The following is a 26,925-nucleotide window of genomic DNA, read 5'->3' on the forward strand; positions in this document are numbered from 1 at the left end:
CTCCATTTTAACAATTGGGCCCCTACGTAGGTCTGACGTTAACCGAGACAGTTTTTTAAATTAAAATTCTGTCTTTCTCCCTATCCATCTATCAGCTGGCTTCAGTGTGAGTGACAGCAATCTGCTCTTTCACAAGGAGCATTTTCGCACACAAAGTAGCTTTGTTCGGAGTCAGAAACTACTAAGGCGATGTGTGCTTTTTGAGACTAAAAACTATTGTTGCTTTTTTGCCAATGTTTGTTACAATGGTGAGGGCCCAGCAGCTCCCATAACAATAATGTTTTACAAACGCCATGTCCAAATAGGACATGCATTAATAAAACCAAAACACTGACCACCAATGTTGGACATATTGGTTTTGCCAGTGCTTATTTATTTCCATGTTTCTCATAATCTTGATGAAAGTGGTTTTACTGATTTTCCATTATGAATATTGTCTGGAAATACTAACATACATCAAAACATTTCACTGAATGATGTTTCAAACAAATGGTACCTATAACCTCACAGTAATTTAGCAAAACATTTTTGTCCTAGTTGCATGTTATTGTGAACATTTTATTTTGTAAGCAAAGAATCATCAATCTTGCTTTCAAGCTTCTGCAAATATTTGAATCTAATCAGAGAGCTTTCGGAGCGCATTACATGTAGCCTCAGATTGTTAACCTTGTGTGTACACATTTTTTACTGCAACCACTGTCAGTACTGCACTCCGAGCTTACATGTATTTAGAGTGCTCACCCTAATAATAAAGGCTTTGAATTAATGAACCATAAATACAGGCTCGAACTGCATTAGCACATGGACACAGATATTACCCCAACTGCAGACAACTAATTTCCCTGCTCCATTATGTGGTACTATAAACTGGCAGCCAAAGTGTTTGTGCTAAAGGGGGTTAGACCTACTTTTCCCAAAGACAAAATAAACACGAAAACGTGATGTCCTCGACCCCAAACAACATGTCGTGGGCATTGGGATATAAAGGTGGGCACTCCAGAGGGGATTATTCTGCTTGCTGGCCTTCAGACAGAGTACCAATGGGAAACTTCCTTAACAACGCAGATGTTTCGCATGCAAGAGAAACCACGCTTGCTGGAACATTACATGACTTTTTTTGTGCCTTAACCACACATGTGCTAAACTGCACATATGCGTGGTTAAGGCACAGAAAAAGCCATGCATTGTTCGGGAGAGGACTCAGAGGATGCAGTTAGGTAAGTGGGGCTGGGGCAAGTGTGGGTAGGGGGTTGGGAGTTGTATTTTATTTTTAATTTTATTTTTAAGGGGCGTGATTGGGGGATTTAGGTATTTTTTTTTTAGGGCTTCAATTTTTTTTTTTAGGTGCATGAGTGGGGGGAGGTGTCTTTTTTTATTTTGGGCTTAGTGTGGGAAACAGGGTAGTTCATTTTTGAAGGGATGGAGGAAGTTTTAAGTAAGGGCGGGAGGAGGGAGGAGAGAAGAGGAGGAAGGATCAGGAGAGGTTGCGGTGAGGTAATTGGGGTGGGTGGGTACTTTTTAGCGGTGGAGTGGATTTAGGGCTTAGAGTGGGTAGGGGTGTTGGAGTTCTTTAGTTTTTAGGAGCAGGGGTGGGGTGTTGGGATACTTTTTTTAGGGCTCTGGGTGGGTTGGGGGTTGTGGTAATTTAGATTTTAGGGGTGGGTTGGGGATCCGGATTGTATTTTTTAGGACTTAGGATGGGTGGGGAGTTCGGGGTAGTTTACTTACTGGGGGAATCTTTTTAGGCTCAAGGTGGGTGGGCGGTGTTGGGGTAGTTTGGTTTTTAGGGACAGGGGTGGGGGGTCAGGGTAGGATTATTTAGGGCTGATGGTGGGTGCGGGGTCAGGATAGTTTTTTGTTAGGGTTTAGGGAGTGTGGAGGGTGTTGGGGTGCTTTAGTTTTATAGGGCAGGGGTGGGGGGTCATGGTAGTTTTTTTTTTAGTGTTCAAGTCAGGGTAATTCAGGTATTAAGGGGGGAGGTAGTTTTGAGCCTCATTTGCCTGATATTCAATGCATGCCTTTTCTAGGCATGCTTTTACAACGAAATTCGTTGCATAGGCATGTGTGGAAATGACGCGATCATGGTTCCGACTGCGTTGTTGTGATTCCATCATACATCCAGTACCAATTGGCACCCTCAGAGGCTTTTCAGTATCTGCAACTTAGACATGCGTTGCAGCAGGCATTGCCTAAAGGGGAGGAACTGTCAGAATCCTCACCCCTTGAGGATAGGCTCCTGGACAAACACATATCCAAGATCGAGATTTCCCTCACCTACTGCAAGTTGATCAGTATTTGTCCTGGCACACTCCTTCATTTAAGGGCACAATGAGAGCGGGACTTGGAGGGGGTTGGACAATGATGACTAGCACAAGGCTCTGGCATCCTCCGGAGAGATGGCTATTTATTCCTGGTTCTTCTATATCCAATTGAAGGTCCTACACAGAAGTTACTATAACAATACAACCCTGGTCAAAATGGGAAATGCTGCCTCCATGCTCAGAAGTGAGGTCTGATGATATGGTCATGCCCAGACATCCATGATTATTGGGAGGCAGTTATCATATGTATTAATGGAGTATGTGATGGTAATTTGGTGATGTCTGCAAAGTGGTGTCTCCTAAACAGGTGGGACAAGTCTGATCTAGCCAGAATGGACCGACCCTGGGTAACTCTGGGGTTAATCATTGCTAAGCACTGTACTGTGCAGATGTGGAGAGCTGAACTGGTGCCCTAGTTGCAAGACTGGAAAAATTATTTGGACTGGGCAATGCTGGCCAAACGATCAATCTATAAAGGATGAGGCTGCCCCCACTAGTGGACTAAGATTTGGGGGGAGTGGAACAACAGCAGATGCCATCTTTGTGCCCCACCTGTGGGCTCAAGACGGGCCAACCTGCAGTTGGAGAGCCTCCCACCATGGACCTGCTGCGGACTCAGCAGGGGCTGGGCGTGGGGTGCCGGAGCTTCTTCTATCTTCTCCTTTTTCTTTCCCGCCTGTACCCTTCGGGTTCACTATCACGGATGTGGTTATTGTGATTCTAACATGTCTGATGTTTTCACTACAGTGTATCTTTTGTTGGATTATTTGCAATAAAAATATGTTTTTTAAACTTTCTTGTTTATAACTCAGTGAAATAATTTACTTTAGAACAATGGCAGTGATTGCTGAAAATACACAGGGATGGCTGCATTTATTCTTGCTGTAGGTCTGGCTCATTTATTGCTTCTAGATTCCATTGTTACTAGGAAATCGCATCATATTGCACTTGCTCTGTGAGACTTTCTGTTCTATCTGACCTTACCTTCACAATAAACTATTAGTTGTTATATAATAGAGTCTAATGGTGAGCAATTATAGCATGTTAATCAGAGTGGCACAGTTTAGACTGCATCCTTTACACTTTATATTTACTGTGTGTCTTAATAGTATTAACATATGTTAATATTTGAACACATTAATGAAATGTAACCTTTGAAAAAGTTAAGCTTTTTAAAGGTGTGCACTGATGTTCATTTGAACAAGCTTACTTGTATTCATTATGCACACTTTATATTTACACTTCATAAGTAAACCTGCATTCTCTCATTAATGTTATGCACTTATTTTGAAAATTATGTGTGCATGTATAATAGTAGATGTGAAATGCATATTAATTGTTTAGTTAAAGTTGACTCTACTAAAGGACTTAGGCCCATATATATGGTTCGTCTGCGCGGTTTGAGCGTAATTCTTTTTGAGGCTCAAACAGGACAAACCTAATGCCATATTCATACTTTGATGCTAGACCCATCTAGAGACAAAATATTGCGCTTAGCGCCATTCCTAGGATGCACCAACCCACCTTGCCTCAATGAGATACAAGGTAGGCATTCCCGTCCTAGAAATGACTTTAACTCCCTAGCACCATATCTATACTCCGACAAAGAGACCAAGAGCAAAGAGTAGGTGGACCCAAATAATGACACCAATTTAATTCAAATCAAGGCCCAAATATAAATCAGAATCCGTGGCAAAATCAGAATGCAGTTCAGCAATTTTCTGTGTTTGATGCACATGAGGGCTACAGCTCTGATCAGTCACAATGTTACTTTTAGAAAAGTGGAAGTTCCAAACCTATCCCTCTCAGGAAAAAGAACCTAAGTTGTAAGAGTCGCACATAAGTAAATGACAAACCTGTAACTTACGAAAGACCTGTTGAAATAGGGTCCTCTGGCGAAAATTACCAGTTTTTGGTGTGTGATTAGAGTCTTGTGAGCTTACTAGGACCTAATTCATTATACAAATTAAGTTACATTATCTATTGCACCCCAAAGGAGTGGAGTTCCAGACCCAGGATGAAGATGTAGACTTTAAACTGATGAGTCAAGTGCCAGATGTTGGGTTGAATCCCTTAATGACATCTGAAGATTTACCACATGACCATAGGGATACAGTGAAGCCTGAGGTCTGGGACTTTTTGGGAAAAGATGTTGGTCTCATAAAAGGAGTTTAGCCTGTTTGTATCAAAGTAAAACCCAATAATGAGTATCCAAGAACCCCCACAATACAATCTGACCCCTGAAACAATTGCTGGGATTACCTCTGTGATTGAGTTAATGATACAAGGCATTTTGAAGGAGTTAATGGGGAGTCCATGTAATTCACTCATTATAGGCTTGCAGAAGCCTAGCATTAAATACTGCATAGTGCAGGACCTGAGTCAGATTAACAGTATTGTTGTTCCCTGTTGACCTGTGGTACCAAATGCAGCTGTGATTTTGTTTCAAATTCCATGTGAGACTGAGTGACTCACTGTCAACGATTTGTATCAGGCATTTTTCTCTATTCCCCTGCATAAGGAGAGCCAGTACCTCTCACTTTCCTGTTCCAGAACCATATTATGACATGTTGTCCATTCCCACAAGGGTATACGAAACGTACCTCAATCTTTAATCAGCTCCTCATAAAGAAAATTGAGACTTTAATGATGTCCTGTAATTCTCTCCGAATTCAGTATATTGATGTCCTTTTAGTGGCGTCTGTTGCTCAAGAACCTTGCAAAGGACAGATCATTGCATTGTGGAACCAGTTAACTGAGAATGGACATAAAGTAAGTTACTGAGTAAGTTACAGCATTCTCAGAAGGGAGTTCGTATCTCGGACACCACATCGGGAATAGAACGAGGAAGGTGTCACAAGGAAGATTCTCAGCGATTCTTAAAATGAGACCACCAACTGCCCAGAGAGAAACCAGGATGTTTTTAGAAATGGTGGGATTCTGTCACCAGTGGATACCCATCTTTTCCCTAGTGGCCAATCCTTTACAGAGGCTGACACACAAAGATGTGTCTGATCCGATACCATGGGATAATGACTGTTTGATTGCCTTCCTAGAGCTGAGAGAAAGTCTCTGTCATGCCCCAGCACTAGGTATGCCTGATTAAAATAAAGCTTTTACTCTTTTCTGCAGTGAGAGGGAGGGCGGGGCTCTCTCAGTGCATACACAAATGCACGGATTTGTTTGATAACCTGTGGCTTGCCGGGATGCCTTAAAGCCATGGCAGCAGTTGGTGTCAGCATAGAACCATGTAAAAGTATTGTGATTGGACATCTCCTAACTTCTTGTGCCACATTTGGTTGAGATTTTGTTGACACCGACCCACACTCAGCAACTTACTAAATATGAACAAAGTATACTTGCAGTTGAGAATGTGACCCTTAAGAGATGTCCTACTTTAAAACCTGTCACTTTAATGCCTCTTTCAGAGAATGAGAATGATGAGGTGGAGGTTGAGCATGATTGTCTTGATGTCACTGAACTATACACCAAACTGAGCACAGATATATGAGATCAGTCACTAGTAAAATCTGATTACATGCTGCTTGTAGATGTTTAAGAGACAGTGAAGGAAACTTGGAAGCTGAATATGCAGTCTGTAGCATCTATTACTAGAGCTTGCTGTGTCTCTGAACAGCTGAGAGTGACTATATTTAAAGATAGTCAGTATGGCTTTGGTGTCATTCAGACAGTTATGGTCACAAAGAGGTTTTATGACATCATCTGGATCCCCAATCCACAACAAGAAGCATGTTATGAGATTGCTTGAACCACTGCAACTACCTGCAAAATAATTACAGTTGTGAAGTGTTCCGCTCACCGTAGTGGTGATGATTATGTGACAGTGGGTAACAGTTATGATGATGAAGTTGCACAATACTGTGCTTTTGGGTCACGAACATTCAATGGTAAATATGTAAATGACCAACTATAACATTTTGTTGCCAACAACTGATACCTGGGAGGAAGTGAAGAGATTGCAGGAGGAAGTATCAGAGGCAGAATAGCAGGACTGGATCACAGCAGGATGTGTGAAGAGAGATAATGATATATGGGTTTCTGTAGATGCCAGGCAAGTTTTGCCAGACCGCATGCTATGCCAATGGCAAGACATTTCCATGGATCCGCACACATTGGGAGGGATGCCACTGTCAGGTTATACAAATAACATTGGTTTAACCCACAATTTATATTGGTGACTAAATAATTGTGCCACAGATGTGTTGTGTGTCAACAGATGAATGTCAAGAAAAGAACTCCAGAGACATTGAGCCATATAGGCAGATCTGGAGGGCATTCAACAGAACGCAGATACCTATGTTTAACGGGCTGAGATATGTCCTAGTGATTGTATGCATCTTCTCACCTTGAGTGGATGCCTACCCAACCAGGCGAAATGGCAGTCTCACAGTAGCCAAATGGTTATTGAGGGAGTTAATACCTACTTTTGGTTTCCAGATTTTGCTATAGTCACGCCGAGGGACTAATTTCAATAATGAGGTCCTGAAAATGATGTGTGCAGCAGTACAAGTAAAGCAGAGATTGTATTGCAGTTATCGATCAGAGACTTCTGTCATTGTGGAACAGGTGAATGGAACGTTGAAAGCCAGATTGGCTAAGGTTTTGCATTCTTGAAGTGGTCAGATGCTTTGCTTTTGTGCTGTTGAGTCTTCTTAGTGTTCCTGAAAGCAAAACAGGATTTTACCCTCAAGAGATAATCATGGGGAGAGCAAAGCAAGGAGACTGCCTGCAGTGCCTGAAAATTTGCTAGTGAACATTACTGGTGACATGGTTCTTGGCTGTTACAAGGAGCCTGCTGATGTGGTCCATTCTGTGTTCCCCCAGATTGAAGCTCTTGCCACCTATCCATGTCTGGAGAGACGGTGCCATTACCTCAGTCGCGGTGACTGGGTCTTGGTGAAAAAACACATTAGGAAGATGTATCTGGAGCCTACAAGCCTTGGACCATACAAGGGCATTCTAGTAACAAATACTTCTGTTAAGTGTGGAGGTCTTCCCAACTGGATGTATGTAGCCCACACTAATAAAGTGGAGTGTCCTCTTGATGATGTAACAGTACCTCTTTCTAAAGTGAACCCACAACTGCGAGACAGTAAGAGGAGGGTGCACAGAGTACTGAGTTTCTGCAAGTGACAGCACATGCTTAGTCTGAGGGGGGCACTGATGAAGTGACAGTTGAGGAGTCTTGGCCTGAACTGCTACCTGAGACAGCCCAGACTCAGACCTTGATAAAAGGCCTAGTGCTATGTCACACCAAGTAGAGACTGAGGACTGTTGACCGAGAAGGGTAGAAAGAGGGAAATTAAGATTGCCTATGGAATGAGGACTGAGCACTGTCCCAAAGGATACTGAGAAATCTGGCCTGAGTGACAGTGGAAGTGAACAACCTGTACTCAGGATATCAAAAAGGTAGAGTGCCATGTCAGAGGTACTCATCCCCTGAATGGACATATTTTGCTGATAATGATTGTGAAGGGTGCATCTTTGATTTGTGGGGAAAGAGTAAAATCCCAGTTGAACCCCCATGAGCTTGAGTTGCAATCTGAAGTGAGTTTAAACTTCCACTATCATTGAACGAACTTATTTGAAAGACTGTTGACATGATCATCTGAACTAAAGTTTGATTTGTAAATATTAAAAGGACATTGCATAAAAATAATTAAGAAGATTTCCACGGTCCGAGGCAGTAGAAGGAGGGTAAGGGTGTTCTTTGGAAGACGATGGAGTAGGGCTAGGGGAGTTTCATGAAGATTCTATAAATAATTTTGTTCTACATCGTTTGAACTTCGTTTTGCCATTTTCTCAAGTTGCGACAAACAGACAAGGGCCTGTTGCGGCTAATCTCTACTCAATGATCTGATTTTGGAGAAGTCATGGAAACTAATAATTTGAAATGAAGTAGATTTATATTAGTAGAGGTGTTGTTTGTGATTGTTGCAGTACTAATTGTCTTCTTGAAGGATGTCTTCACCTATATTTTTCGTAGCAGCCAAGCTTAAGCCTAGTGTTATCCCCAAGACCCAAAGTCACTACAGATAATAGTTGCACACATTAGATTGTAAAGCTTTGCGTGCAGTTGCATTTACAGGAGATTATTCTTCACATACCTATTTTAAATTGCTTAATGAATACACTGACACTATGAATGCAAAGGACTGCTATGTCTGTACGCAGTTGCCTGCGCCAGCAGCAGGAGAAATTAGCAACTTAGCAACATATTCCTCTTATGTTTGGTGTTATGTCTATTTTATGGAAAGGGACATTTCCAATATTATTACCAGCACTGTGATTTGGTACTTTCTGAAGTTTCTTTGATAACAAATTTGAATCATCATGTTCATGCTCAGACAGTTGATACAGTTAACTGTTTTCAAAAATACAAACAAGAATATGACACTATATACAGGTAGTCGTCATAGAAACAATTTGACCTGTTCTTTGACTGAGGATGAGAAGACATTTTTGGAATTAATAGAAGCCAGGAAGAGGGCAATAGATACAAGGGAAAAACAGGATGGGATCAGAGGTATCAAGGACTGTGGAATGAAGAAGAAGAAATGAAACATAGAGATGTAGAAGTTATGCCTACACTACTTTTAGATTGTCAACACAAAGGGAAATAATGTATAATTAGAGACAAATCTTTCCTTAACGTTAAGTAAATGGGTAGAAGTGATTGTGACCATATTTTTGAATAAGTGGGAACTTGGCTTCTGTTTTGGGAGGAGAAGATCCCATTATTCCATGGGTTTATTTTGTTTGTGGGGAGCATACTTGCTTCAAATTGCCAAGGGGATAGTATGATACATGATATTTAGGTGTCGTTGTCCTAAAGATTCATCATGTGGAAGATTTGAATGAGCCTGTGTGGGACATGAAAACTAGAATTAAACAAGGCAGTAGTGGTGCTTTTTTGGTGTAGTGATTCCATTTGTAGGTGTAATCTTGAATGATCTGAAGATTAGAAAATTGTTCACCATAGTGGAAAAATTATCCACAAGTACTGCAAATTCCTTATTGGCTATAGATACTAAAATTATAGCTGTAAGATCCTGGGTTTTGCAAAATAGTCTTTCTTGCAAAAGAGGGTGAATTCCGCAAAGTTTTAGTGGTCCAGCAATGTTGTACCTATATCCCTGACAAGAGTGAGACTTAAGAAATACATTAAGTTCATTTCTGATTTGCAAGGAGATTTGATGCAATTAGAAACTATTGGGGATGGGGTTTCTAAGCCTGCAGATGGTATGGAAACCTAGGAGGTGTAATAGTGGGTTCTATCTTGGATAATCCCAGCGGTAAACTTTTTGACGTAAATCAGCGCTGATTTGCGTCAAAAAGTTTAACGCTGGCTAATGCCATTCCAACGCACCAGCCGGGCGCCTTATTTATGGAATGATGTTAGCTGTCGCTGCGGCCTGGTTAGCATCAAAATAAATTACTCTAACCGGGCAGCGGAGGTATAGGGAAGAATGGGGGTTGTGCGTCAAAGAATGGTGCAAGTCAGGTTGGAGTCAAAAATATTGCCTTATACCTGACTAGCGTCATTTTTTGATGCACAGCCCCCATGGAAATGACTCCTGTCTTAGGAAAGACAGGAGTCATGTCCCCCTGCCCAATGGCCATGCCCAGGGGACTTCTGTCCCCTGGGCATGGCCAGGGACTTCTGTCCCATGGGCATGGCCATTGTGCACAGTGGCATGTAGGGGGGCCAAAGTTAGGCCCCCCCATGCTACTTTACAAAATAAAAAAAAATACTTACCTCTACTTACCGTAGATGGGTCCCCCCATCCATGGGTGTCCTCCAGGGGTGGGTGAATCTGGCAGGGGGTGTCCCTGGGGGCTGGGAAGGGCACCTGTGGACTGCTTCCATGGTCGGGGACCATGGAAATGAGCCCACAGGTCCCTTAACGCCTGCCCTGACCCAGGCGTCAAAAAATGACTCTAAACTGGTTTAGAATCATTTTTTAAGGCCCTCCCCCTCTCGTGCATCATTTTTACATGGGAGTATAAATAAGGCGCAAAGGCCTTAGAGTTATTTTTGCCCTGGAACGCCTACCCCTCATTAACGCAAGGTAGGTTTCCACAGTAAAAAAATTACTCAAACTTCATAAATTTGGCACTAGACGGGTCTAGCGCCAAAGTATAAATATGGTGTTAAGTTTGCGCTGGTTTTGCGTAAAACAAAATGACGCACATCAAGCGCAAACAGAGTATAAATATGCCCCTTAATGTTATTATTGGTAAGCTTGATCCTCTTGTATAAATGTACCTCATAAAAATGTATAGATTGTGTCTTCAATCATATGGCTGGTTCAATACATGTTTGGTGGAAAACATGTTTTCCACCATGTAATTGATAAACACCATTGGTATAAAAAAAAGCCTCATGCTCGCAATCATCTTTATATCTCATTCATAACTTTGCACAGACAACGCATGGGTCACCTGAGGAATACCTGGTCACCCATGTGTTTCATTTTAACACAGTTGGGTCTAGTACCTCTAGTGACATTTTGAAATGTGATTTATGCTCATATATACACAATGTTCATGTTGTGCTAATCAATGTGTGTGTTGAATTCAAACCTTATTTACATACATCTCATGTGAAGTCACTTTTGTGATACTCAATGTATTTGTTCTGTGGTAGCGATGTGCCAGTGCTTTGCATACTGACCCTGTGATAAAGCCTGACTGCTCTGTGCCACGCTGCCCAAGGTTGAGCTAAAGTTATACAGTAAGTGTACTCACCCACCCTTGAAGGGAGTGGTAGGTTCTGCCTGGCTAGGGCCTTACCTTAGCCAACCAGAGTGTGCAGCCTCCAATTTCCACTCTGCTCTGGCTTGGCTGTGAGGTATAGTGCTTTTGCCATGTAGTGAAACCTATTTTCTATATTAATAAATCATGCCAAAGGGCTGGGTGCTTATTTAAAACAATAGCACTTCACAGATGTGCAATAATGTGCCATCACAGTGAATAAATACCAAAAGTCACTTCCACTTTATAGGTTTTCCATGAACAGGCCTTGGTGTGAATATATATTTTTTCTCACTTAGGGCCAGATGTACTAATTATTTTAACTGACACGAATGCTCCAATAAGGAATTTGCGACAATTTAAATACTTTTTCTTGCAGCTTTTCCCATTTCAGGAATCAGAAACGTTTTTCTGACTCCTAAAATAGGATTCTGAATGGACAACAATTCAGTACGTAGAAGGAGCATGTTATAGGCATCACTTCCGAATACCAAACTAGTACCTTGAGTATCAATGTTTTGCACCAAAAATCCAATTGCAAAACATTGATATTTTATGGACACCTTAAGAGTAGGTAATGCATTTGCATTCCCATTGGGACCCCTTTGTGAAAGTAGAAACGTTCGTTGAAGAGTAGGCAGTGGTTTAGGGAACCACTGTTTCTTAAACAAACAAATACAAAAGTAATCTTGGCTGCGTTTTAAAAAATAGGTTGTTGTATTAAAAAGCTTTCACAGACATGGAGGTCCGCTGAACCCAGCTGGCCACAATTCTTATCATGCCCTCCAATCACAGTGAGTGACAATGTGTGGCCTACCTCATTATTATTCATAAACAGGGTCCAATTCAGACCCACTATGATTCTGAATTTTAGGAACCAACATATTAGTACAAAGGTCCCAAAAACCTTTACTTGTAACAAAAAACGGATTGCAAATTGTGACCAGTTTGAAATATAACTTTAAAAAAGTGTACTTTATGCTGGCTGGGACAAAACTGTTTTAGAGCTGGGTTTGCTTCTCAGCCCTCTCTAAAGGCTAAATACATATTCTTGGTTAGTGGTTTACACTAGAGGTGGGTGTAATCTGTGGAATTTGCAGTAGTGTATGTGTGCAAAATTACAACAAAATTGTGCAAGATTATGCATGGGGCGTAACCCATCATTTAGCTTTTTTTTCTTGTAGCAAAATGCACTCCTGCATCCAAAATGGACCAGAGCATGCATTTTGACCCTAACAAATGGTGATAAATACAAAAGCACACAAACAGCAGCTGCCAGCAGCGCTTGCTATTTTAGTTGATCCTGTGCTACTGAGGTAGGATTTTTGTGAGAATGACTCAAAATTACACGAACAAGTGTAATTGTGTAATTTTTAGTAATTTCACTTCAAAGGAGTAACACAAAATTACCAAAAGTACTCTGATTACTCTGGCATAGTTTATATGCCAACCACACCTAGTTAATAGCCCTGTCTTTGGACCCAGGAACACAAGGGTGTTATCATCTACAGGTAGTGGAATATGGATTAACTACCTGGAAGGGTTGCGGGCAGAGTTGGCATAAAAAAAGGGGGCCTTTACACTTCTTCCTTGACTCAGTGGTGGCAAGTGGGGATACAAGGATCTCCTCCAGTTCAAATCAGCTGGAACCAGAACTCTGACAGGTGAGGAGTGATCAAATACTGCAAATAGTGACTTTTGGTAGGAAAATATGTGAATAGGCAAACCCTGTTTCTCAAGATCTCCATGATACTAACTCATCAAAACCATGCATGGACATTGATGACAAATGATATAACATCAACATTGTTGTGTTGCTGAACTTCCTTTCCTTTATCTGTTTTGTGTGACTTCTCTTCATTGTCCCTATAAAACCTGTACATATTTGGACTCTTTTGTTTGCCTATGTGTGTGAAGCTATTAAAAACTATGAATACCCTCAGATTTCATATAAATGATCTTATTTGGTGAGGTTACTTTGATCAAATTAAAAATAAGACACTGGACTGTCCAGTGCAGGTCCTCTTATCAACTGCTTAGTGACAATACTTTGGATAATTAATTTTTTGAAAAAATATATATATTTATCGTGCATACTCAAGCAGGTAAATCTGTTGACGCAAAACAATACTATATCCAAGCATTTGAATATTCATAATCATTTATAACATAATGCCTTGTAATCAATTACCATTTTGTTTTACTCTTAACATAGACATCTATCCCTAACCCGTAATCCCTAACGCTTCTTTGTTTGATATTTACCCTGGGATTGACATGCAATTACCCCATATGCAATGACATTTCTGGATGGCCCCTATTCTTTGAGCATAGAGCTGTTCTTTGAATTATACTGATTTCAATTTGTGTTACCAGAACTCATATGATGGAGGTAGGGATGTTTTCCATTGCTACAGGATCAAAGATTTTGCGACCAAAGATGCAATAAAAAAATTGCTTTGGTTGTATTGACAACCCAGGATAGCTAGATATGCCAAATAGGGCCCCAACAGGTTCCGGAATAAGCGGAATCTGAAGTCGCATACTAACTGACTGGAAGATTCTATCCCAGAAGTTCGTAATAACCGGGCAAAGGAAGCAAATATGAAGCCACTCTCCAACATCACAGTGGCTTCACTGCTCAAAATGGAGGGAACCATCTTGCTAAGCTTTAAAGGTGTATAATAGAGCAGCCACTTTGTAGAAAATGCCATCCTCTCGAAATTGACGCCTCTCAAAGCCTTATAGGAGAGGATATTATGCTGCTTCCAACACAGAGAATCTATCACACATGCTGTTATAGTTGCTATCCTGTTTAAAGCTGTAGTAAGTATCTTTGTTGACAGCTCCTGCTGAAGAATACAATACCATTCCCAAAACCCGTTAGTCTCTGGACCCACAATGTTTGTGTAATCTTGTAAGAAACTGATTCAGATGGGTAGCGAATTAGGGCACCCATTGACTGGATATAATAAAAGATCTGGAAAAATGTAAAGTTAAACAAATCTTGAATTGCAGGATTGTGAGTCTGAGCTGTGTCCATGTTTTAACATTATCTCCTACTATAAAGTCCTGAAGCTTGAGAAAGCCCAAGTCAGCCCAGTCATCTATATATTTACTAGTAAGGGGCAGCCCAAATGCTCCAGCTTCTTTTAAGTAAATTGATAGATGAAATCGATTAAAATGGTAAAAGTATTGTACCTCCAAACATCTAGACCAGAGCAGATTTGGGATCTTGTATCTAGTACGTTTAGGGATCCATGGCATTTTGAGAAAATGAAATAGTTGGATATTATTTTCAAGGAGCATCTGTTTAAGGAAGAAATTAAGGTTGCTATGGCACGTAATAGCAGCCTTAACAATCCAATGCAAGAATGCTGCCTCATAATACTTCTTGAAGTGAGAAAGGGATATGCCTCCATCTTCGATAGTCAGCTGGATTGAGTCCAGCTGGATATGAGATTTTGTATTTGCACAGATAACTCACGAAGCATTGCATTGAGATTCTTAAAACATTTTTGAGGAACCTTTATCATAATGTTAGAAAATATGAATAGGAACAAAGGGAGTATCATCATTTTGACCAGTGGAACATTCCCGATTGTCATCAGAAAATTCTGCCATTTGGACATAAGAGCTTGTGCTTTCTTAAGAGTAGAGAGATAATTAAGCGGGTAGAGGTCTGACATTTTTTCAGTGACATGAATACCAAAGTATCTAATTGGGTGGGAAGCCTGGTAATTAGTTTCCATCTCGTCTGGCAATAGTGATCCATAGACATTAAAAAGTAATGCCTCAGACTTTGATTTGTTTATCCGATAGCCCCCAAAATCAGAAAAGTCTTGAATCTTTTTGAAGGCACTCTCAATGTTCTGAGTTTCAGCAGCAAGATACAAAATTGCATCTTCTACAAAGAGTTTTAATTTGGGTGCGCCTAAGAATGGGGCTAGGATAGATTCACCTTGTCTCAGAGCTAAGGCTAATGGTTCAATAAACAACACAAAAAGAACCAGTGACAAGGGGCATCCCTGACGAGTTCTGTGACATATTGGCACCTTACTGACTACTCATGAGTTGACTAATATTTTAGTTTCTGCTCCCTGATACACATTTTATAAAAATGTAACTATTTTATGGGGGAACCTAAATCTCCTTAAGATTGCAAAGAGGAGCTCCCACTGAACTAAATCAAATGCTTTTTTAGCATTGAGCATTATTATAGCTGCCTTAATTTTATTCTTTAAATAATAGTCAATTGCCTGACGCAAAAAGCTTGTGTTAGTAGAGATGGATCTCCTTGGTCAGAACCCACACTGATGACGATGTATGAGACTGTGAGCAAGCGGCGCAATAGGAGCTACCCAAATCTTCATAAGTACCTTGTAATCATTATTAAGAAGGCTAATAGGGTGATAGGAATCTGTTTTTCCCCATGTCTACCCTTCTTGAGGAAGCTGACTATCACTGCCCTCGAGAAGGATCTAGGTACTTCCTGGCCACTAAGTATTGCATTAAATAAGGCGACTAGGATTGTGGCTATCTGCTCAGACAAGACCTTATACAATTCTGCCAGAAGACCATCTTCTCTAGGGGCTTTACCATTGGAAGAGCTTTTGATAGTGTCCGTTACTTCCGTGATGGAAATTGGCCACATCAATGCAGACTGAAGTTCTTCACTAAGATTCTGTGAGTAATGGATTCTAGATATTTTTTAATATGATCGTCTTGTGCTGCAATCTTCGGGTTGTAGAGATTTATGTAGTGTGCTAAAAATACCTTTCCTATTTCTTCGACCTGTTCCACAGTTTGACCCAAGGCTTCATTGAATATAGTTTTAATAGAAGCATTTTGGCGTTTGTTTACATAGTGTCCCAGAATCTTCCCTACATGCTCACTCTCTTCATCGTACTGATTAACTGTCTCCTGTGATAAGAAGTAATCTTTGAGTTGAGCTCTAGAGTCCTGAAAATGAACCCGTGAATCGTGCCTATGGAAGATCTGATGACAGTGTGCAGCATGATTGAAGTCTTGCTGAAGTTTATCAACTTTTTCCTTTCTTACTTTCTTACAAACAGCCTTGTATGCAATGGCCTCTCCTCTAATGTGTGCCTTACATAACTCCCAGATTGAAAAGATGGTGGCGGTTGCTTCAATCCTAGCTAAGATCTCGGCAACTGACACTCGCAGAACATAAACCCAACCTTCGTCCGTCAGTAGATATTTGTCTAGGGACCATCTAGGTCTCTTTAGATGACGGGTGAAAAGAGATAATTGGGCCAGTGGGACTGAATAATCCAAAAACGGGTTGGGTATTATATCTGACCCTGCCCTATCCCAGCAGTAAGAAATGTAAAAAAATCAATTCTTGAAGCCGAATTAAACCTTTTTGAAAAGCAAGTAAGATTTTGAGCTAGCAGATGATCAATCCACCAAGGATCCCGTAGTGCGAGATCCTTGATAAGTTTTGCCAAAAATCGAGAGGCTCGCGGTTTGTTATGTGCACGATTCTTAGGGGAGGTATCGAGTTTCATGTCCTGAATTATATTAAAATCACCTTCTACTATCAAGAGGCCGGAAAGCGTACTCAACAGATTTTACAGACTCCGCAGGGAGGCAATCTCATCTTCTATAGGGCCATAAAAATTTGAAATGTGTATTAGCTGCCTCCCTGTTTTAACACTGACTACCACCCATCTGGCTTGGGGATCACAATAGACCTGAAGTACTTCGCCTTGGAAGTCTCAGGTTAGAAGAACTGCAACCCCATGAACAGCCACACTAGTGGAGTCAAAGAAAGAATGCGAAATATAGCTAGTAGTATTGAGAACCTTTGCCTGTTGCTTGAAATTAGTTTCCTGAAATAGGACAACCTGAGCTTGTCAGGATTACAGATTAGACTGGCAAGCAAACAATTAGTGAAGAAAAAATATTTACCATAGGCCAGCTCCCCCAAATCCTGTCTTAGACATTTATTTGGTGACAGAGAGCAAGGATATAGCAATCTTTGAAATACATGCACATTTTCTCCTCCCCACACCCCAAATGTGATCCCATCCCACCACCACCAAGCAAGACCCACCCGTCATAGTCACACTTAAATACATATGGTAGCTTGAGGTTAGAAGAGCACCAATGTTACTTCTTCTTGAGGGAGTCCAGAAAGTCCCTTGCATGCTGGACGCTCTGGAAAATATGTGCCTGGCCCTTATGAAAGAACTTGAGTTGTGCAAACTGCACAATACCAGCAGGGCCCCCAAGCCTTTTGAAGTCATCAATGAGGCTAACAAATTCACGGCATCGATGTGCTGTTGCAAAAGACATGTAGGAAAAAACCCGGTCGGACAAGTTGCCTTTTGCATTAACCATTTTCATTTTTATAGCTTATGATAGGATCTGCTCCTTAATCCTGAAGTCTCTGAAGGTGACGAAAATAGTCTGTGGATATTTAGAGTTCCAGGGTTTTACTGATGGAATTCTATGGGCCCACATGATGGTAAGATCTGGATACGCTGCGATCTTATCGGGAAGAATGAATTTATGACCGTTGATGCTGCTTCCACCTCTTCAGGATTCCAAGGAATCTAAGGTTAGAGCATCAGGATCTATTTTCGTTATCATCAAGTTTATATTGGAGCTCCTCAAGCTCGGATTGAATGTGGTTTGCCACAGATCTGTGGCCTGGTTTTTTAGTGCGAACAATTGGAATTGAACTGGGCTGGATAATCGTTGGGCTTTCTATGTGCTTCCTTGTGGGATAATTTCAGGTCCCGTAATTCCCTAAAGATCTGATTTAGCATAGTATTGACCATTAGGCTAGACGGCAAGGCTGTGCTTAATGAATTGAGCTGAATGAGCTGGAAAGTGAAGTCGGGGTGGGATTAATGTCATGGGATATTAAGATAATTGGGACTCCTACATTAGTGTCAGTCAGACTGTTCGGTACTTCCCTAGCCAAGGAGGTGCTGCTCTCTGTTTCGCCCCCTTTATGTGCTGAAAACAGGGGATGGAGTCGTCCCTCCTTGGTGGGCCTCCATAGAGGATGGGACGAGAGATGGCAAGGTATCCATGTTTATAGAAGAAGAAGGCCTTGGCTGGTTATCGGTAGAAGAATCCCTCCTTGCTCGGGATGGGGGGAACAATGATAGTTGTGGGCTTACTGACATCTGAATTGTCCCAGGTTCGTGGCATAGCATATCACTGGAATTTGTTAAAGGTGATGTTGTTGATATAGGGGCATTTATGGTCTCCTGAAACTTTTCCATGCAGTCTTATTTTGGGCCTGCCTGTTGTCTTTCTAGTGGGGGAGTCGAACTTTTAACTCTTCTTGCTTTCAGAGCCTTACAGGCTATGCGTGATTTGGATGAAGTGCCACGGGTAAAGCCTTTCATGTCTGCAAGCCGGAGGAAAACAAGGGTGCAACAGGCCGCATATGTGCTAAACATACCGCTTCCGCTACTACTTCAGATTTACACTCCACCGTTTGGATCTGCCTGTAGCAGGATCCAAAAGCTGTTACACCCCCTATATAGCCCTTGACTCTGAGTTTTCGGAGGGACTATTACCCACAAACGGCAGGCAAAAGTGCAAGAGTGCAGGCAATAAAAGTAATAGGTAATAGTTGAGCGAGCGTCCAGAACTCTGTGGCCTCCGCTGACTATTGGAAAAGTCTTGGAAAAATCTTTAAGTGGTCAAGCTTTGTGGTGTACAATCAATTGGTGTCCTCTTGGCCTTGCCCTGCATTAAGTCAATCAACTTTAGACGGTTTTAGTGGGGGAAGTCAAGCATGTGCAGCGAGCTCATGACAGACATGACCAAAAACACCCCTTCAAAGTCATTCGTCTATAGCTGTGATTATATTTTATTTTAGTGGCAGTCGCTGCCTTTTAAACATTTCTTTCTACTTCTCTGTTTTTCGTTTCCCTCTGTTTCTCTGTTTCTCATGGATTTTGCTGGGAACACGGTGATTCCTTGGGAACCATGACTCCCCTTGCTGCTTACTGCCCCTCACTGCTTCTTGAAAAAAAAGTCTTTTGAGGTATATGTCTCTCCATAAATCGCCAACGAACATGTGCATGAGATTTGTTGCTGCTGGAGGGGGAATTAATGGTTAAAACACCTTCTCGGAAGTCCTCCTTCCCCCCTCCGATAAACTGGAATTACTCCTGTTCAGCATTTGGGGAGCACCAGTTAGCGATTGCATCCTCCTATTCCCACGACTCCGACACCGCGCTCCCTGCTCATTGCACCCATATTAAGTGCCCCAACTCCAAGTTATACTCAGGTATTGCATTAGAGTCCAAGTGAATGTTACAATACATGATTTGTTGGTTTAAATCTCCCCTTTGGGAGAGACAGGAAGGATTATGCAATGCCATCTCAAGGTATTTATATCAGCTTGTGTATGTTTGTAAATTGTTGAATAGTATTGACTGGTGTGAGTGTAATAAACATACTTTTTCCTTTTTCAAAAGAAAAAGCATAGACTGGACAATCAGTTGTTGAGTGTTATTATTCCATACTTGTGAATGGTGATAACTAGCCCACACCAATTCCCTTGAGTAGGCCTTGAACTGCTCTGCTTTGCTGCATTCTGAGAATCAAGCACTACACTAGGGTGTTTGGTTCTCATGGGAGGACAAATGTAGACCCATTAGTTGTGCAGGCCACACAACTAATGACCCATTTTGTAACAGTTGTGTAGTGAGAGCTTTATATGATCCGTATGTGCACTGCATATCCATCCCTGAGCAATTTCTGAGAGACAGATTATGGAGCATCAAGATTAGGTGTATGTATTGGAAGGATTATACAGCATATTTGTGCCAAAGTTTATTGATCAGAGACAGGATGCCACATGTTTTTTCTTGAAGAAGAACCCACTTTCAAAGGAGAGAAAAATATGCATTAGAATGCTATGAAGTTACCTACAATACGTCAATTAAAGGTAATGTACCACCTTTCAGAAGTTAGTTAAAAAGCATATACTCAATACAACAAATTTGGAAATTACAGAATTACAAAGTGTGTCACTGAAGCCACCCCATCTCTAAATGCAGCTGGATGGCAGTTGGTGGAAGGCCTTTTTGAAGTTTTTAACTTTGGACTTAGAAACCTTTCTGAAATTTAGTCTAGCAAACCTGAAGGCAGTAGTCAGCAAGGGCTCGACAATTTCAGATGAATTGAGGAAGTGGTCCCTCTGAAGCATGATCTTCTAACCAAAACTATAAAGTTGAAGTTATCAAAGCCTTGGGTCTTTAAGGTTTGATTGTCACGTGGCTCATTACTCATCTGTAGATGTTTTTTATCAATAATGTCTAAACTATTATATCACCACCTTTATATTCCAGTTTATTGTGTCCAGTTTCAGAGTGACCTCACAACCCTCATTACAGGGCTACAAGGATTGTCTAGTTAAAACTGACGTACTGTAATTTGTCAGCTCGTTTCTGCAGGCTCAAGACCTTATGCACCCAATGGATATTGACCTAAGAGAAGTTGCAAAGATACAAATAGACTTCACTGACAGGACCTTGAGCAATTTAGCCTAGTGTGTCGGCAGTAGTCCTGCGGCACCAGTCCTATAGGAAAACACTGGAACTATAATTTCAGAGCTGGTGACTCCTCTCTCCAATAGTCTGTCTCACGTAGATAGAATGTGTAGCATAAGGGAAGTCTTCCTTACTCTTAAGATCCAGGCTGTTTCTTTCCTTGGAGTGGGGAAATCATGTTGTTTAGCTGGTAAATAAGTCAGTCATTGGAAGTGCGAGTTAGCTAGTACTAATTATGTTTTCAGGCTTGTATTCTCTATTGGCAGCATAGTGAAGCCCTTCCTATCCTGAATACATAGGTTCAGGCATTAAATCAGTGCCAGAGTTCTACACACCACAAATCCAAAGTGCTAAGTCCTTGTCTCAGGTGTGATTGCATACCTCTCTCCTGTCTACCAAATGACCTATGTCCTTCCAATTTCAGCTCCTTTAGCTTCTCCAAGGAGGCTAGACTTGATGAAGGCCTTCTGCAGAGCATGAATCAACAAGGGCTCTTTGGACTTCCTTCTAATTGAAATAAGGGTCAAACAATCTATTCCATCCCAAAAGTCTGCAAATATCAGGCCAATGGGGTTTTTTCCTCCACATCATGGGCATTGCATGTACAGCCCTTTGAAGTAGCCTCCGGAAAATAGGGTCATTGAAATTTGTAAAAGGGATTCATCCATAGACAGATTTGTGTATGGTCATTTAGGGAAGATATCAGATTTAGGCCCAGATTTAAGAGGGCCTAAAGATTTGTGCATGCTCATTTAGGGAAGACATCCGATTTAGACCCAGATTTAAGAGGGCCTCGCGCCTCCTTGCACCACATTAGCATCATTTTATTTTTACGCTAATGTAGCCCAACGAGACCAAAATCTGCACCAGATTTACAAAGTGACGTAATGCAGGCATTGCGCTACTTTGTAACCCCTTGCACCACATAATGCCTGTTCCAGGGATAATGTATGCGGGGGGGGGCTTTTAGCAATTTTTGGGGTACTTTGAATGCCTGCACAGAGCAGGTGTTAAAAGGAGGCACACCATTATTGATAATAGGCCTCAATGTGCTTTGCAGGATTGAGGTCAATATTTTTTATGCTAATCTGCAAAGTGCCAAACTAGCATCAAAAATGTTGATGCTAGTTCCCTAACTACCATCATGAGGCACCGTATCTTTAATATGGTGCACACATGGTGGCGTTAGGGGGCGCTAAAGGGCGCAAGAAAAGTAGTGCTGCATTGAATGCAGCACCACTTTTCTTAAATCTGCCCATTAGTTTATTAGTTTAGTTAAATGGCAAGATGATAAAGGTATTGAGCTATTATTAAACAAATTGGTCTTCTCTATGTCTGCTGCTCTACAAACGCACTTGATTTCCTATTTTACGGAGATGCAATTCTGCAAGATGTGGATGCTCTATTTAACTTCCAAAATGACTACATACATTTAAGTCCGTTATTCCTGCCAAAATGTCCTAGATGAATAAAATCTAAGCAGGGAGAATCGATGCATATGTTAGGGGCATGCCCATACTTAGATCTTTAGGAGATTCCTATTCTGTTTTTTAGTTGCTAAATTGAAATTACCTGTTTAAGTTTCTCCTAAGATTTCTATGCTGGGCATCATACCAGTGAAGGATTCGCACATAACAGTGGGCAAGTGTATGATGTGTACATAGCAATTTTGTTTATGAGCACATTAATAATTTCTGGAAGGAAATCACCACAGCTCTGACCTGTAATAAATAACTTGATCAATAGAATCGCTATTTGGAGGCTGGATTACCTGTGTACTAATAGTCGAATTAAATTAAGAGCGATTTGAGGTTATTTGACCCACATATTGAGCATTCAGGATATATAATTTCTATTCAAATTTATTGATTCAAAAGTGGGCAAATTAAGAGCAAGTTTTAGCTATTCTGTTCTTATTAATAATTTTTCCTTTGACCTTTGTTACCGTGAACGGTACTGTACATCTGTTTCATTTTTATTTTTGTATGGCTATTTTTTACATCTGTTACATTTTCAATATTCTGTATCACTTTTATATTTGTGTTTCCAATGTCTGACTCATACAAAAATAAATGTTCACATACCATTCGTAATACGTCAGTAGCACATATGTAGCATATATTCAACAACACTTCTTAGAGAGTAATAGAAATCATGAATTTACTTTATCACTGACCTGTCAGATTGATTTTGACACAGTTTTCCAATCATAAGTTTCCTATATAATGACATATGCCATTGTATTTAGCAAGCCATATGCTCAGTAGCACTGGCTGCTAAAATATATTCAATCAAAGATAAGAGGTTGTGTTTTAAAAGCAAGTGGTACAAATATATATTTCCCTTCTACTCCCCTTCTGTATTGTATTTTGTTGCACAGGATATGAATATTAAAATAAAATCATCTATCATTTTAAACCTCAGATATTCGGAAGTGCTTAAGGTACAGGCTGGAACCATTGTGGACTATGAGAAGCCCAAGGAAAAAAATGAATGAGGTAGCACAGTAAAAATGATGGGTTTTCTTGCATGTCATTAATGAGCCCAAAGGAATGTGCACCTCAACAGAACTAGGTGGACTATGTGAAGTGGTGCTGTTGAATGTAAGAAAGGTCACAGCATGAGTGAATGAATAGTCATATTGCTCTTCTCATTGACCCACTGGGGTTTTTAGAATGTAAAAGACAAGGGAACAAAGACAGAGAGAATTCCTTTGAATGATTGCGTAATCCTTTGAGGAACTATAGTGTGTTGTAAGTCAACAGGACGTTCAGTTTGGGTTCCACACAAAGTAAGTACGAACTGGAGAAGCGGGATTCTAAATGTATGCTCAGTCGCTGAATTATTATTGTAAGTTTGAACTGAGGAAGATATTTGTAGTGAGTTGTTCATGAGGAGCGTTTTATTAGGTGAAGCACAAGCGGCATTTTACCCTCATCTCAGAAACAAGGGGAAAGGACAAGTGAAAAGTGACATAATCAAAGATGGGGTGTGTTTTGCTGGTTTGTAAAAGAACTTGTGGAACTGTAAATATGACAGTTACTAAAAGGCAAAACAGTTTATGCAGGTTAGGAAAAGTTCAGTAGAAAGGAATGGATAATACGACCTAGAACTGTTCCTATTAAACAAAGGGCAATCTAAAAACGTTACAACATCAATTTACAAACTAGTTAGGACTTAGCAGCAATTCAAAAACAGTCGTATTCCAACTATATTTCCATTCTTGTGCACTTTCACATCACAGGTGTCTCTTTAAAAATGGCTGTTTGCAATTGTACCAATATCATGAGAAGTGTGTGAAAATGCTGAAATGCTTTGATGTTGTCTACCACAGATTTGTTCAAATAAATCAGTATTGTTTCATGCTGTTGAGTGGGCACCTTTTCCTTGTTTGTATTCATGAGCTATTATTTTGTAAGATATTATTTTATTAGTTCAAGGTTAATAATAATTATTTTTAATTAATATGTTATATTTAAGTATCTTTGATATTTTTTAACAAATTAATGCCCTTTATTATTATTTTCTATAGATTACCATAGGGAAATCTCTGCCCCGGTGGTAGAGGTCTTAGTCTACGTGTGAAACACTGCTAATAGAAACATTAGATTTGTAAATTCTGTGTGACATATTGCCACACGCTGTTAATGAGAGTAGGGGAGTCACAAAAGTTTGCACTTAGGTGTAAATCTATAGTTGAACTTGGACAATAGCAAAAAAGGTGTAGACTTACCCCAAAGTTGAAGAATAAATTTACAAGTAAGTAAATTTACACATTTAAATTGAATAGGGCACATACTTATGAATAGGGCCCATAGTCTATAGGTGGTAGTCATATCCTTATTTTGGAAGTAATATTTTCATACAATTTGCCTTGACTAAATGTTAATTCTGATTTTTTTTGGCGCCCACTACAAGTAGCTAGAGATGCTCAGCAGTTTTGTTTAGATAGAGTTAGTCGGGGAGTGAGAGCACCAAACAGAACGCTTATGGGAAGGGTCTATTGCAGACTTGAAGACATTGAAAGGACACCATCATCTTAAATATTAATAAAAACTATGGGCTTGATTTATGAAAAGTTGGTGCCACCTTTGCATCATTTTTTGACACAAAAGCGGTGTAAACTTACAAAACATAATTTTATTTATTATATTATTATTATATTTTGTAAGGTTGCGCCGCTTTTGCGTCAATAAATGACGCAAAGGCGGCGCTAACTTTTCATAAATCATGGCCTATGTACTGAAAGGAGTTGGAATGACTATGTGAACTATGTTGCAGCTGACCAAAAGAGTCTACAGCTAGAATTTTACACTTTCAGTGTATCAGTGTTTTCACAACCATATATGATACATTCAGTAACTATGGGTATTATTGACAACCTGCTCATTTCCTCCTTTGTTTTTCCAGGTGGGATTCCTTTTGTCCTGACAGGAGAGCTGTTTGAACAGTCTCATCGACCTGCAGCATTCATGATAGCTGGCACAATTAACTGGCTCAGCAATTGTGCAGTTGGTCTCCTCTTCCCATTAATACAGGTAAACTTTCAAATGTTTTCATTTTATGTGCCTCTCAGTACAATTTCCTAGCTCGCTCTGGGGCTGCATGTGAAGGCTTACAGAAGATAATGGAAAAGGGTGAACATGAATAGAAAGATGAAGGCATTGAATTGCTGTCTAGTGCTGCATGACGTTTAATTGTTGTTAGAGTACCTAAATGTTATGCAGTAAAAATTGAAATAGGACTAGAGGATTCTGGTGATATAGGGGCAGATTTATAGAAAGTGGCGTAAATGGGACATCCTCTTGCCATGCCTTCTCTTTGCTTATAGGGAGGTGCCCCAGAAAGGGGTGGGGTTCAACCCCTTTGAATTTCTCTATGGTCACCCTGTCAGAGGACCACTAAGCATAGTAAAAAAAAGAGGGCTGGGAGAAAGTTCCCAAGACACCTTCCTAGGATGTGGTCATTTATATGCTGGCACTCCGCAACCAGACACAATGCTTCTGGAAGCAGGCCAAAAGTAACCTTGAGGCCAGTCAAGAGGTGATGAAGGAGTGGTATGACTGGAAGGCCACTCTGGTTGAATTCTCACCTGGAGACAAAGTTTGGGTAATGGAGCCAGTAGAGCCTAGAGCTCTCCAGGACCGCTGGACTGGCCCATTTGAGATCAAGGAGTGGAATGGGGAGGCCGCTCACCTAGTGGACCTCAAGACCCCTACACCCCAAGACCCCTAGACACCCCCTAAGGGTTCTCCACCACAACTGCCTCATTTTGAGAGGTCTGAGGTCAGAAGGCTCCTGGTGACAGATGAGGGAATGGAAGAGGAGAGTGAGCCTATCCCCGACCTCCTCTCTGCCAAAGAAGGTGATGGGTTAGTGGAGGGTGTCAATTGTTCTCACTCCGTGACTCTGGATCAGAGAGGAGACTTCTACGAGTTGTTGGAGCAGTTCTCTTCCCTGTTTTCCCTTACTCCTGGACTCACCCACTTGTGTGTCCATGATTTTGAAACGGGAGACAGTCACCCTGTAAAGAACAAAATTTACAGGTTGTCAGATAAGATGAAGGCCAGCATCAAGGAGGAAGTCGCCAAGATGCTGGCCCTAGGGGTTATTGAGAAGTCTAGTAGTCCCTGGGCCAGCACTGTGGTGCTGGTACCCAAGGGTGCTGCACCAGATGCCAACCCAGAACTCCGCTTATGCGTGGACTACCGGGGCCTCAAGTCAGTCACACTGACTGACACTCACCCGATCCCTGAAGCTGATGAGCTTGTAGACAGACTAGGCTCTGCCAAATTCCTCAGTACTTTGGATCCCACATCAGGGTACTGGCAGATTGCCTTGACTGAGGGGGCTAAAGAGAGATCTGCATTTTCCACACCTGAGGGCCATTACCAATTCCGGGTCATGCCCTTTGGGTAGAAAAATTCCCCTGCTACCTTCCAATGGTTAGTTAACATGGTCGTAGCTGGCAGGGATGCCTTCTGTACACCCTACCTAGATGACATAGCCGTCTATAGTTCCAGCTGGGAGGAACACCTGTTCCACCTCAAGGAGGTGCTTCAGGCTCTGCAACAGGCAGGCCTGACCATCAAGGCTAGTAAGTGCAAGATGGGGCAGGGTTCCGTGGTGTACATGGGACACCTAGTAGGTGGTGGCAAGGTGTAGCCACTCCAGGCCAAGATTGAAACTATTAAGGCCTGGCAACCACCTAGAACACAGACAGAGGTGAGAGCCTTCTTAGGCCTCACCGGTTACTACTGTAGATTTGTCAAGGGCTA

The 26,925-nt window shown here is 41.1% G+C and overlaps 1 protein-coding gene across 3 annotated transcripts in view; it reads left to right on the forward strand.

Moving 5' to 3' along the window:
* Window positions 1-26,925, forward strand: part of SLC2A9 (solute carrier family 2 member 9) — a 1,837,553-nt gene that overhangs the window by 1,650,662 nt on the left and 159,966 nt on the right. For all 3 annotated transcript variants that reach the window (XM_069202834.1, XM_069202850.1, XM_069202841.1), the window contains exon 12: window positions 25,058-25,185. In XM_069202834.1, the coding sequence (XP_069058935.1) occupies window positions 25,058-25,185 (128 nt within the window). The remainder of the gene's footprint in view (window positions 1-25,057; window positions 25,186-26,925) is intronic.

This window comes from Pleurodeles waltl, chromosome 1_2 (genome assembly GCF_031143425.1).
Source record: "Pleurodeles waltl isolate 20211129_DDA chromosome 1_2, aPleWal1.hap1.20221129, whole genome shotgun sequence".
Lineage (NCBI taxonomy): Eukaryota > Metazoa > Chordata > Amphibia > Caudata > Salamandridae > Pleurodeles > Pleurodeles waltl.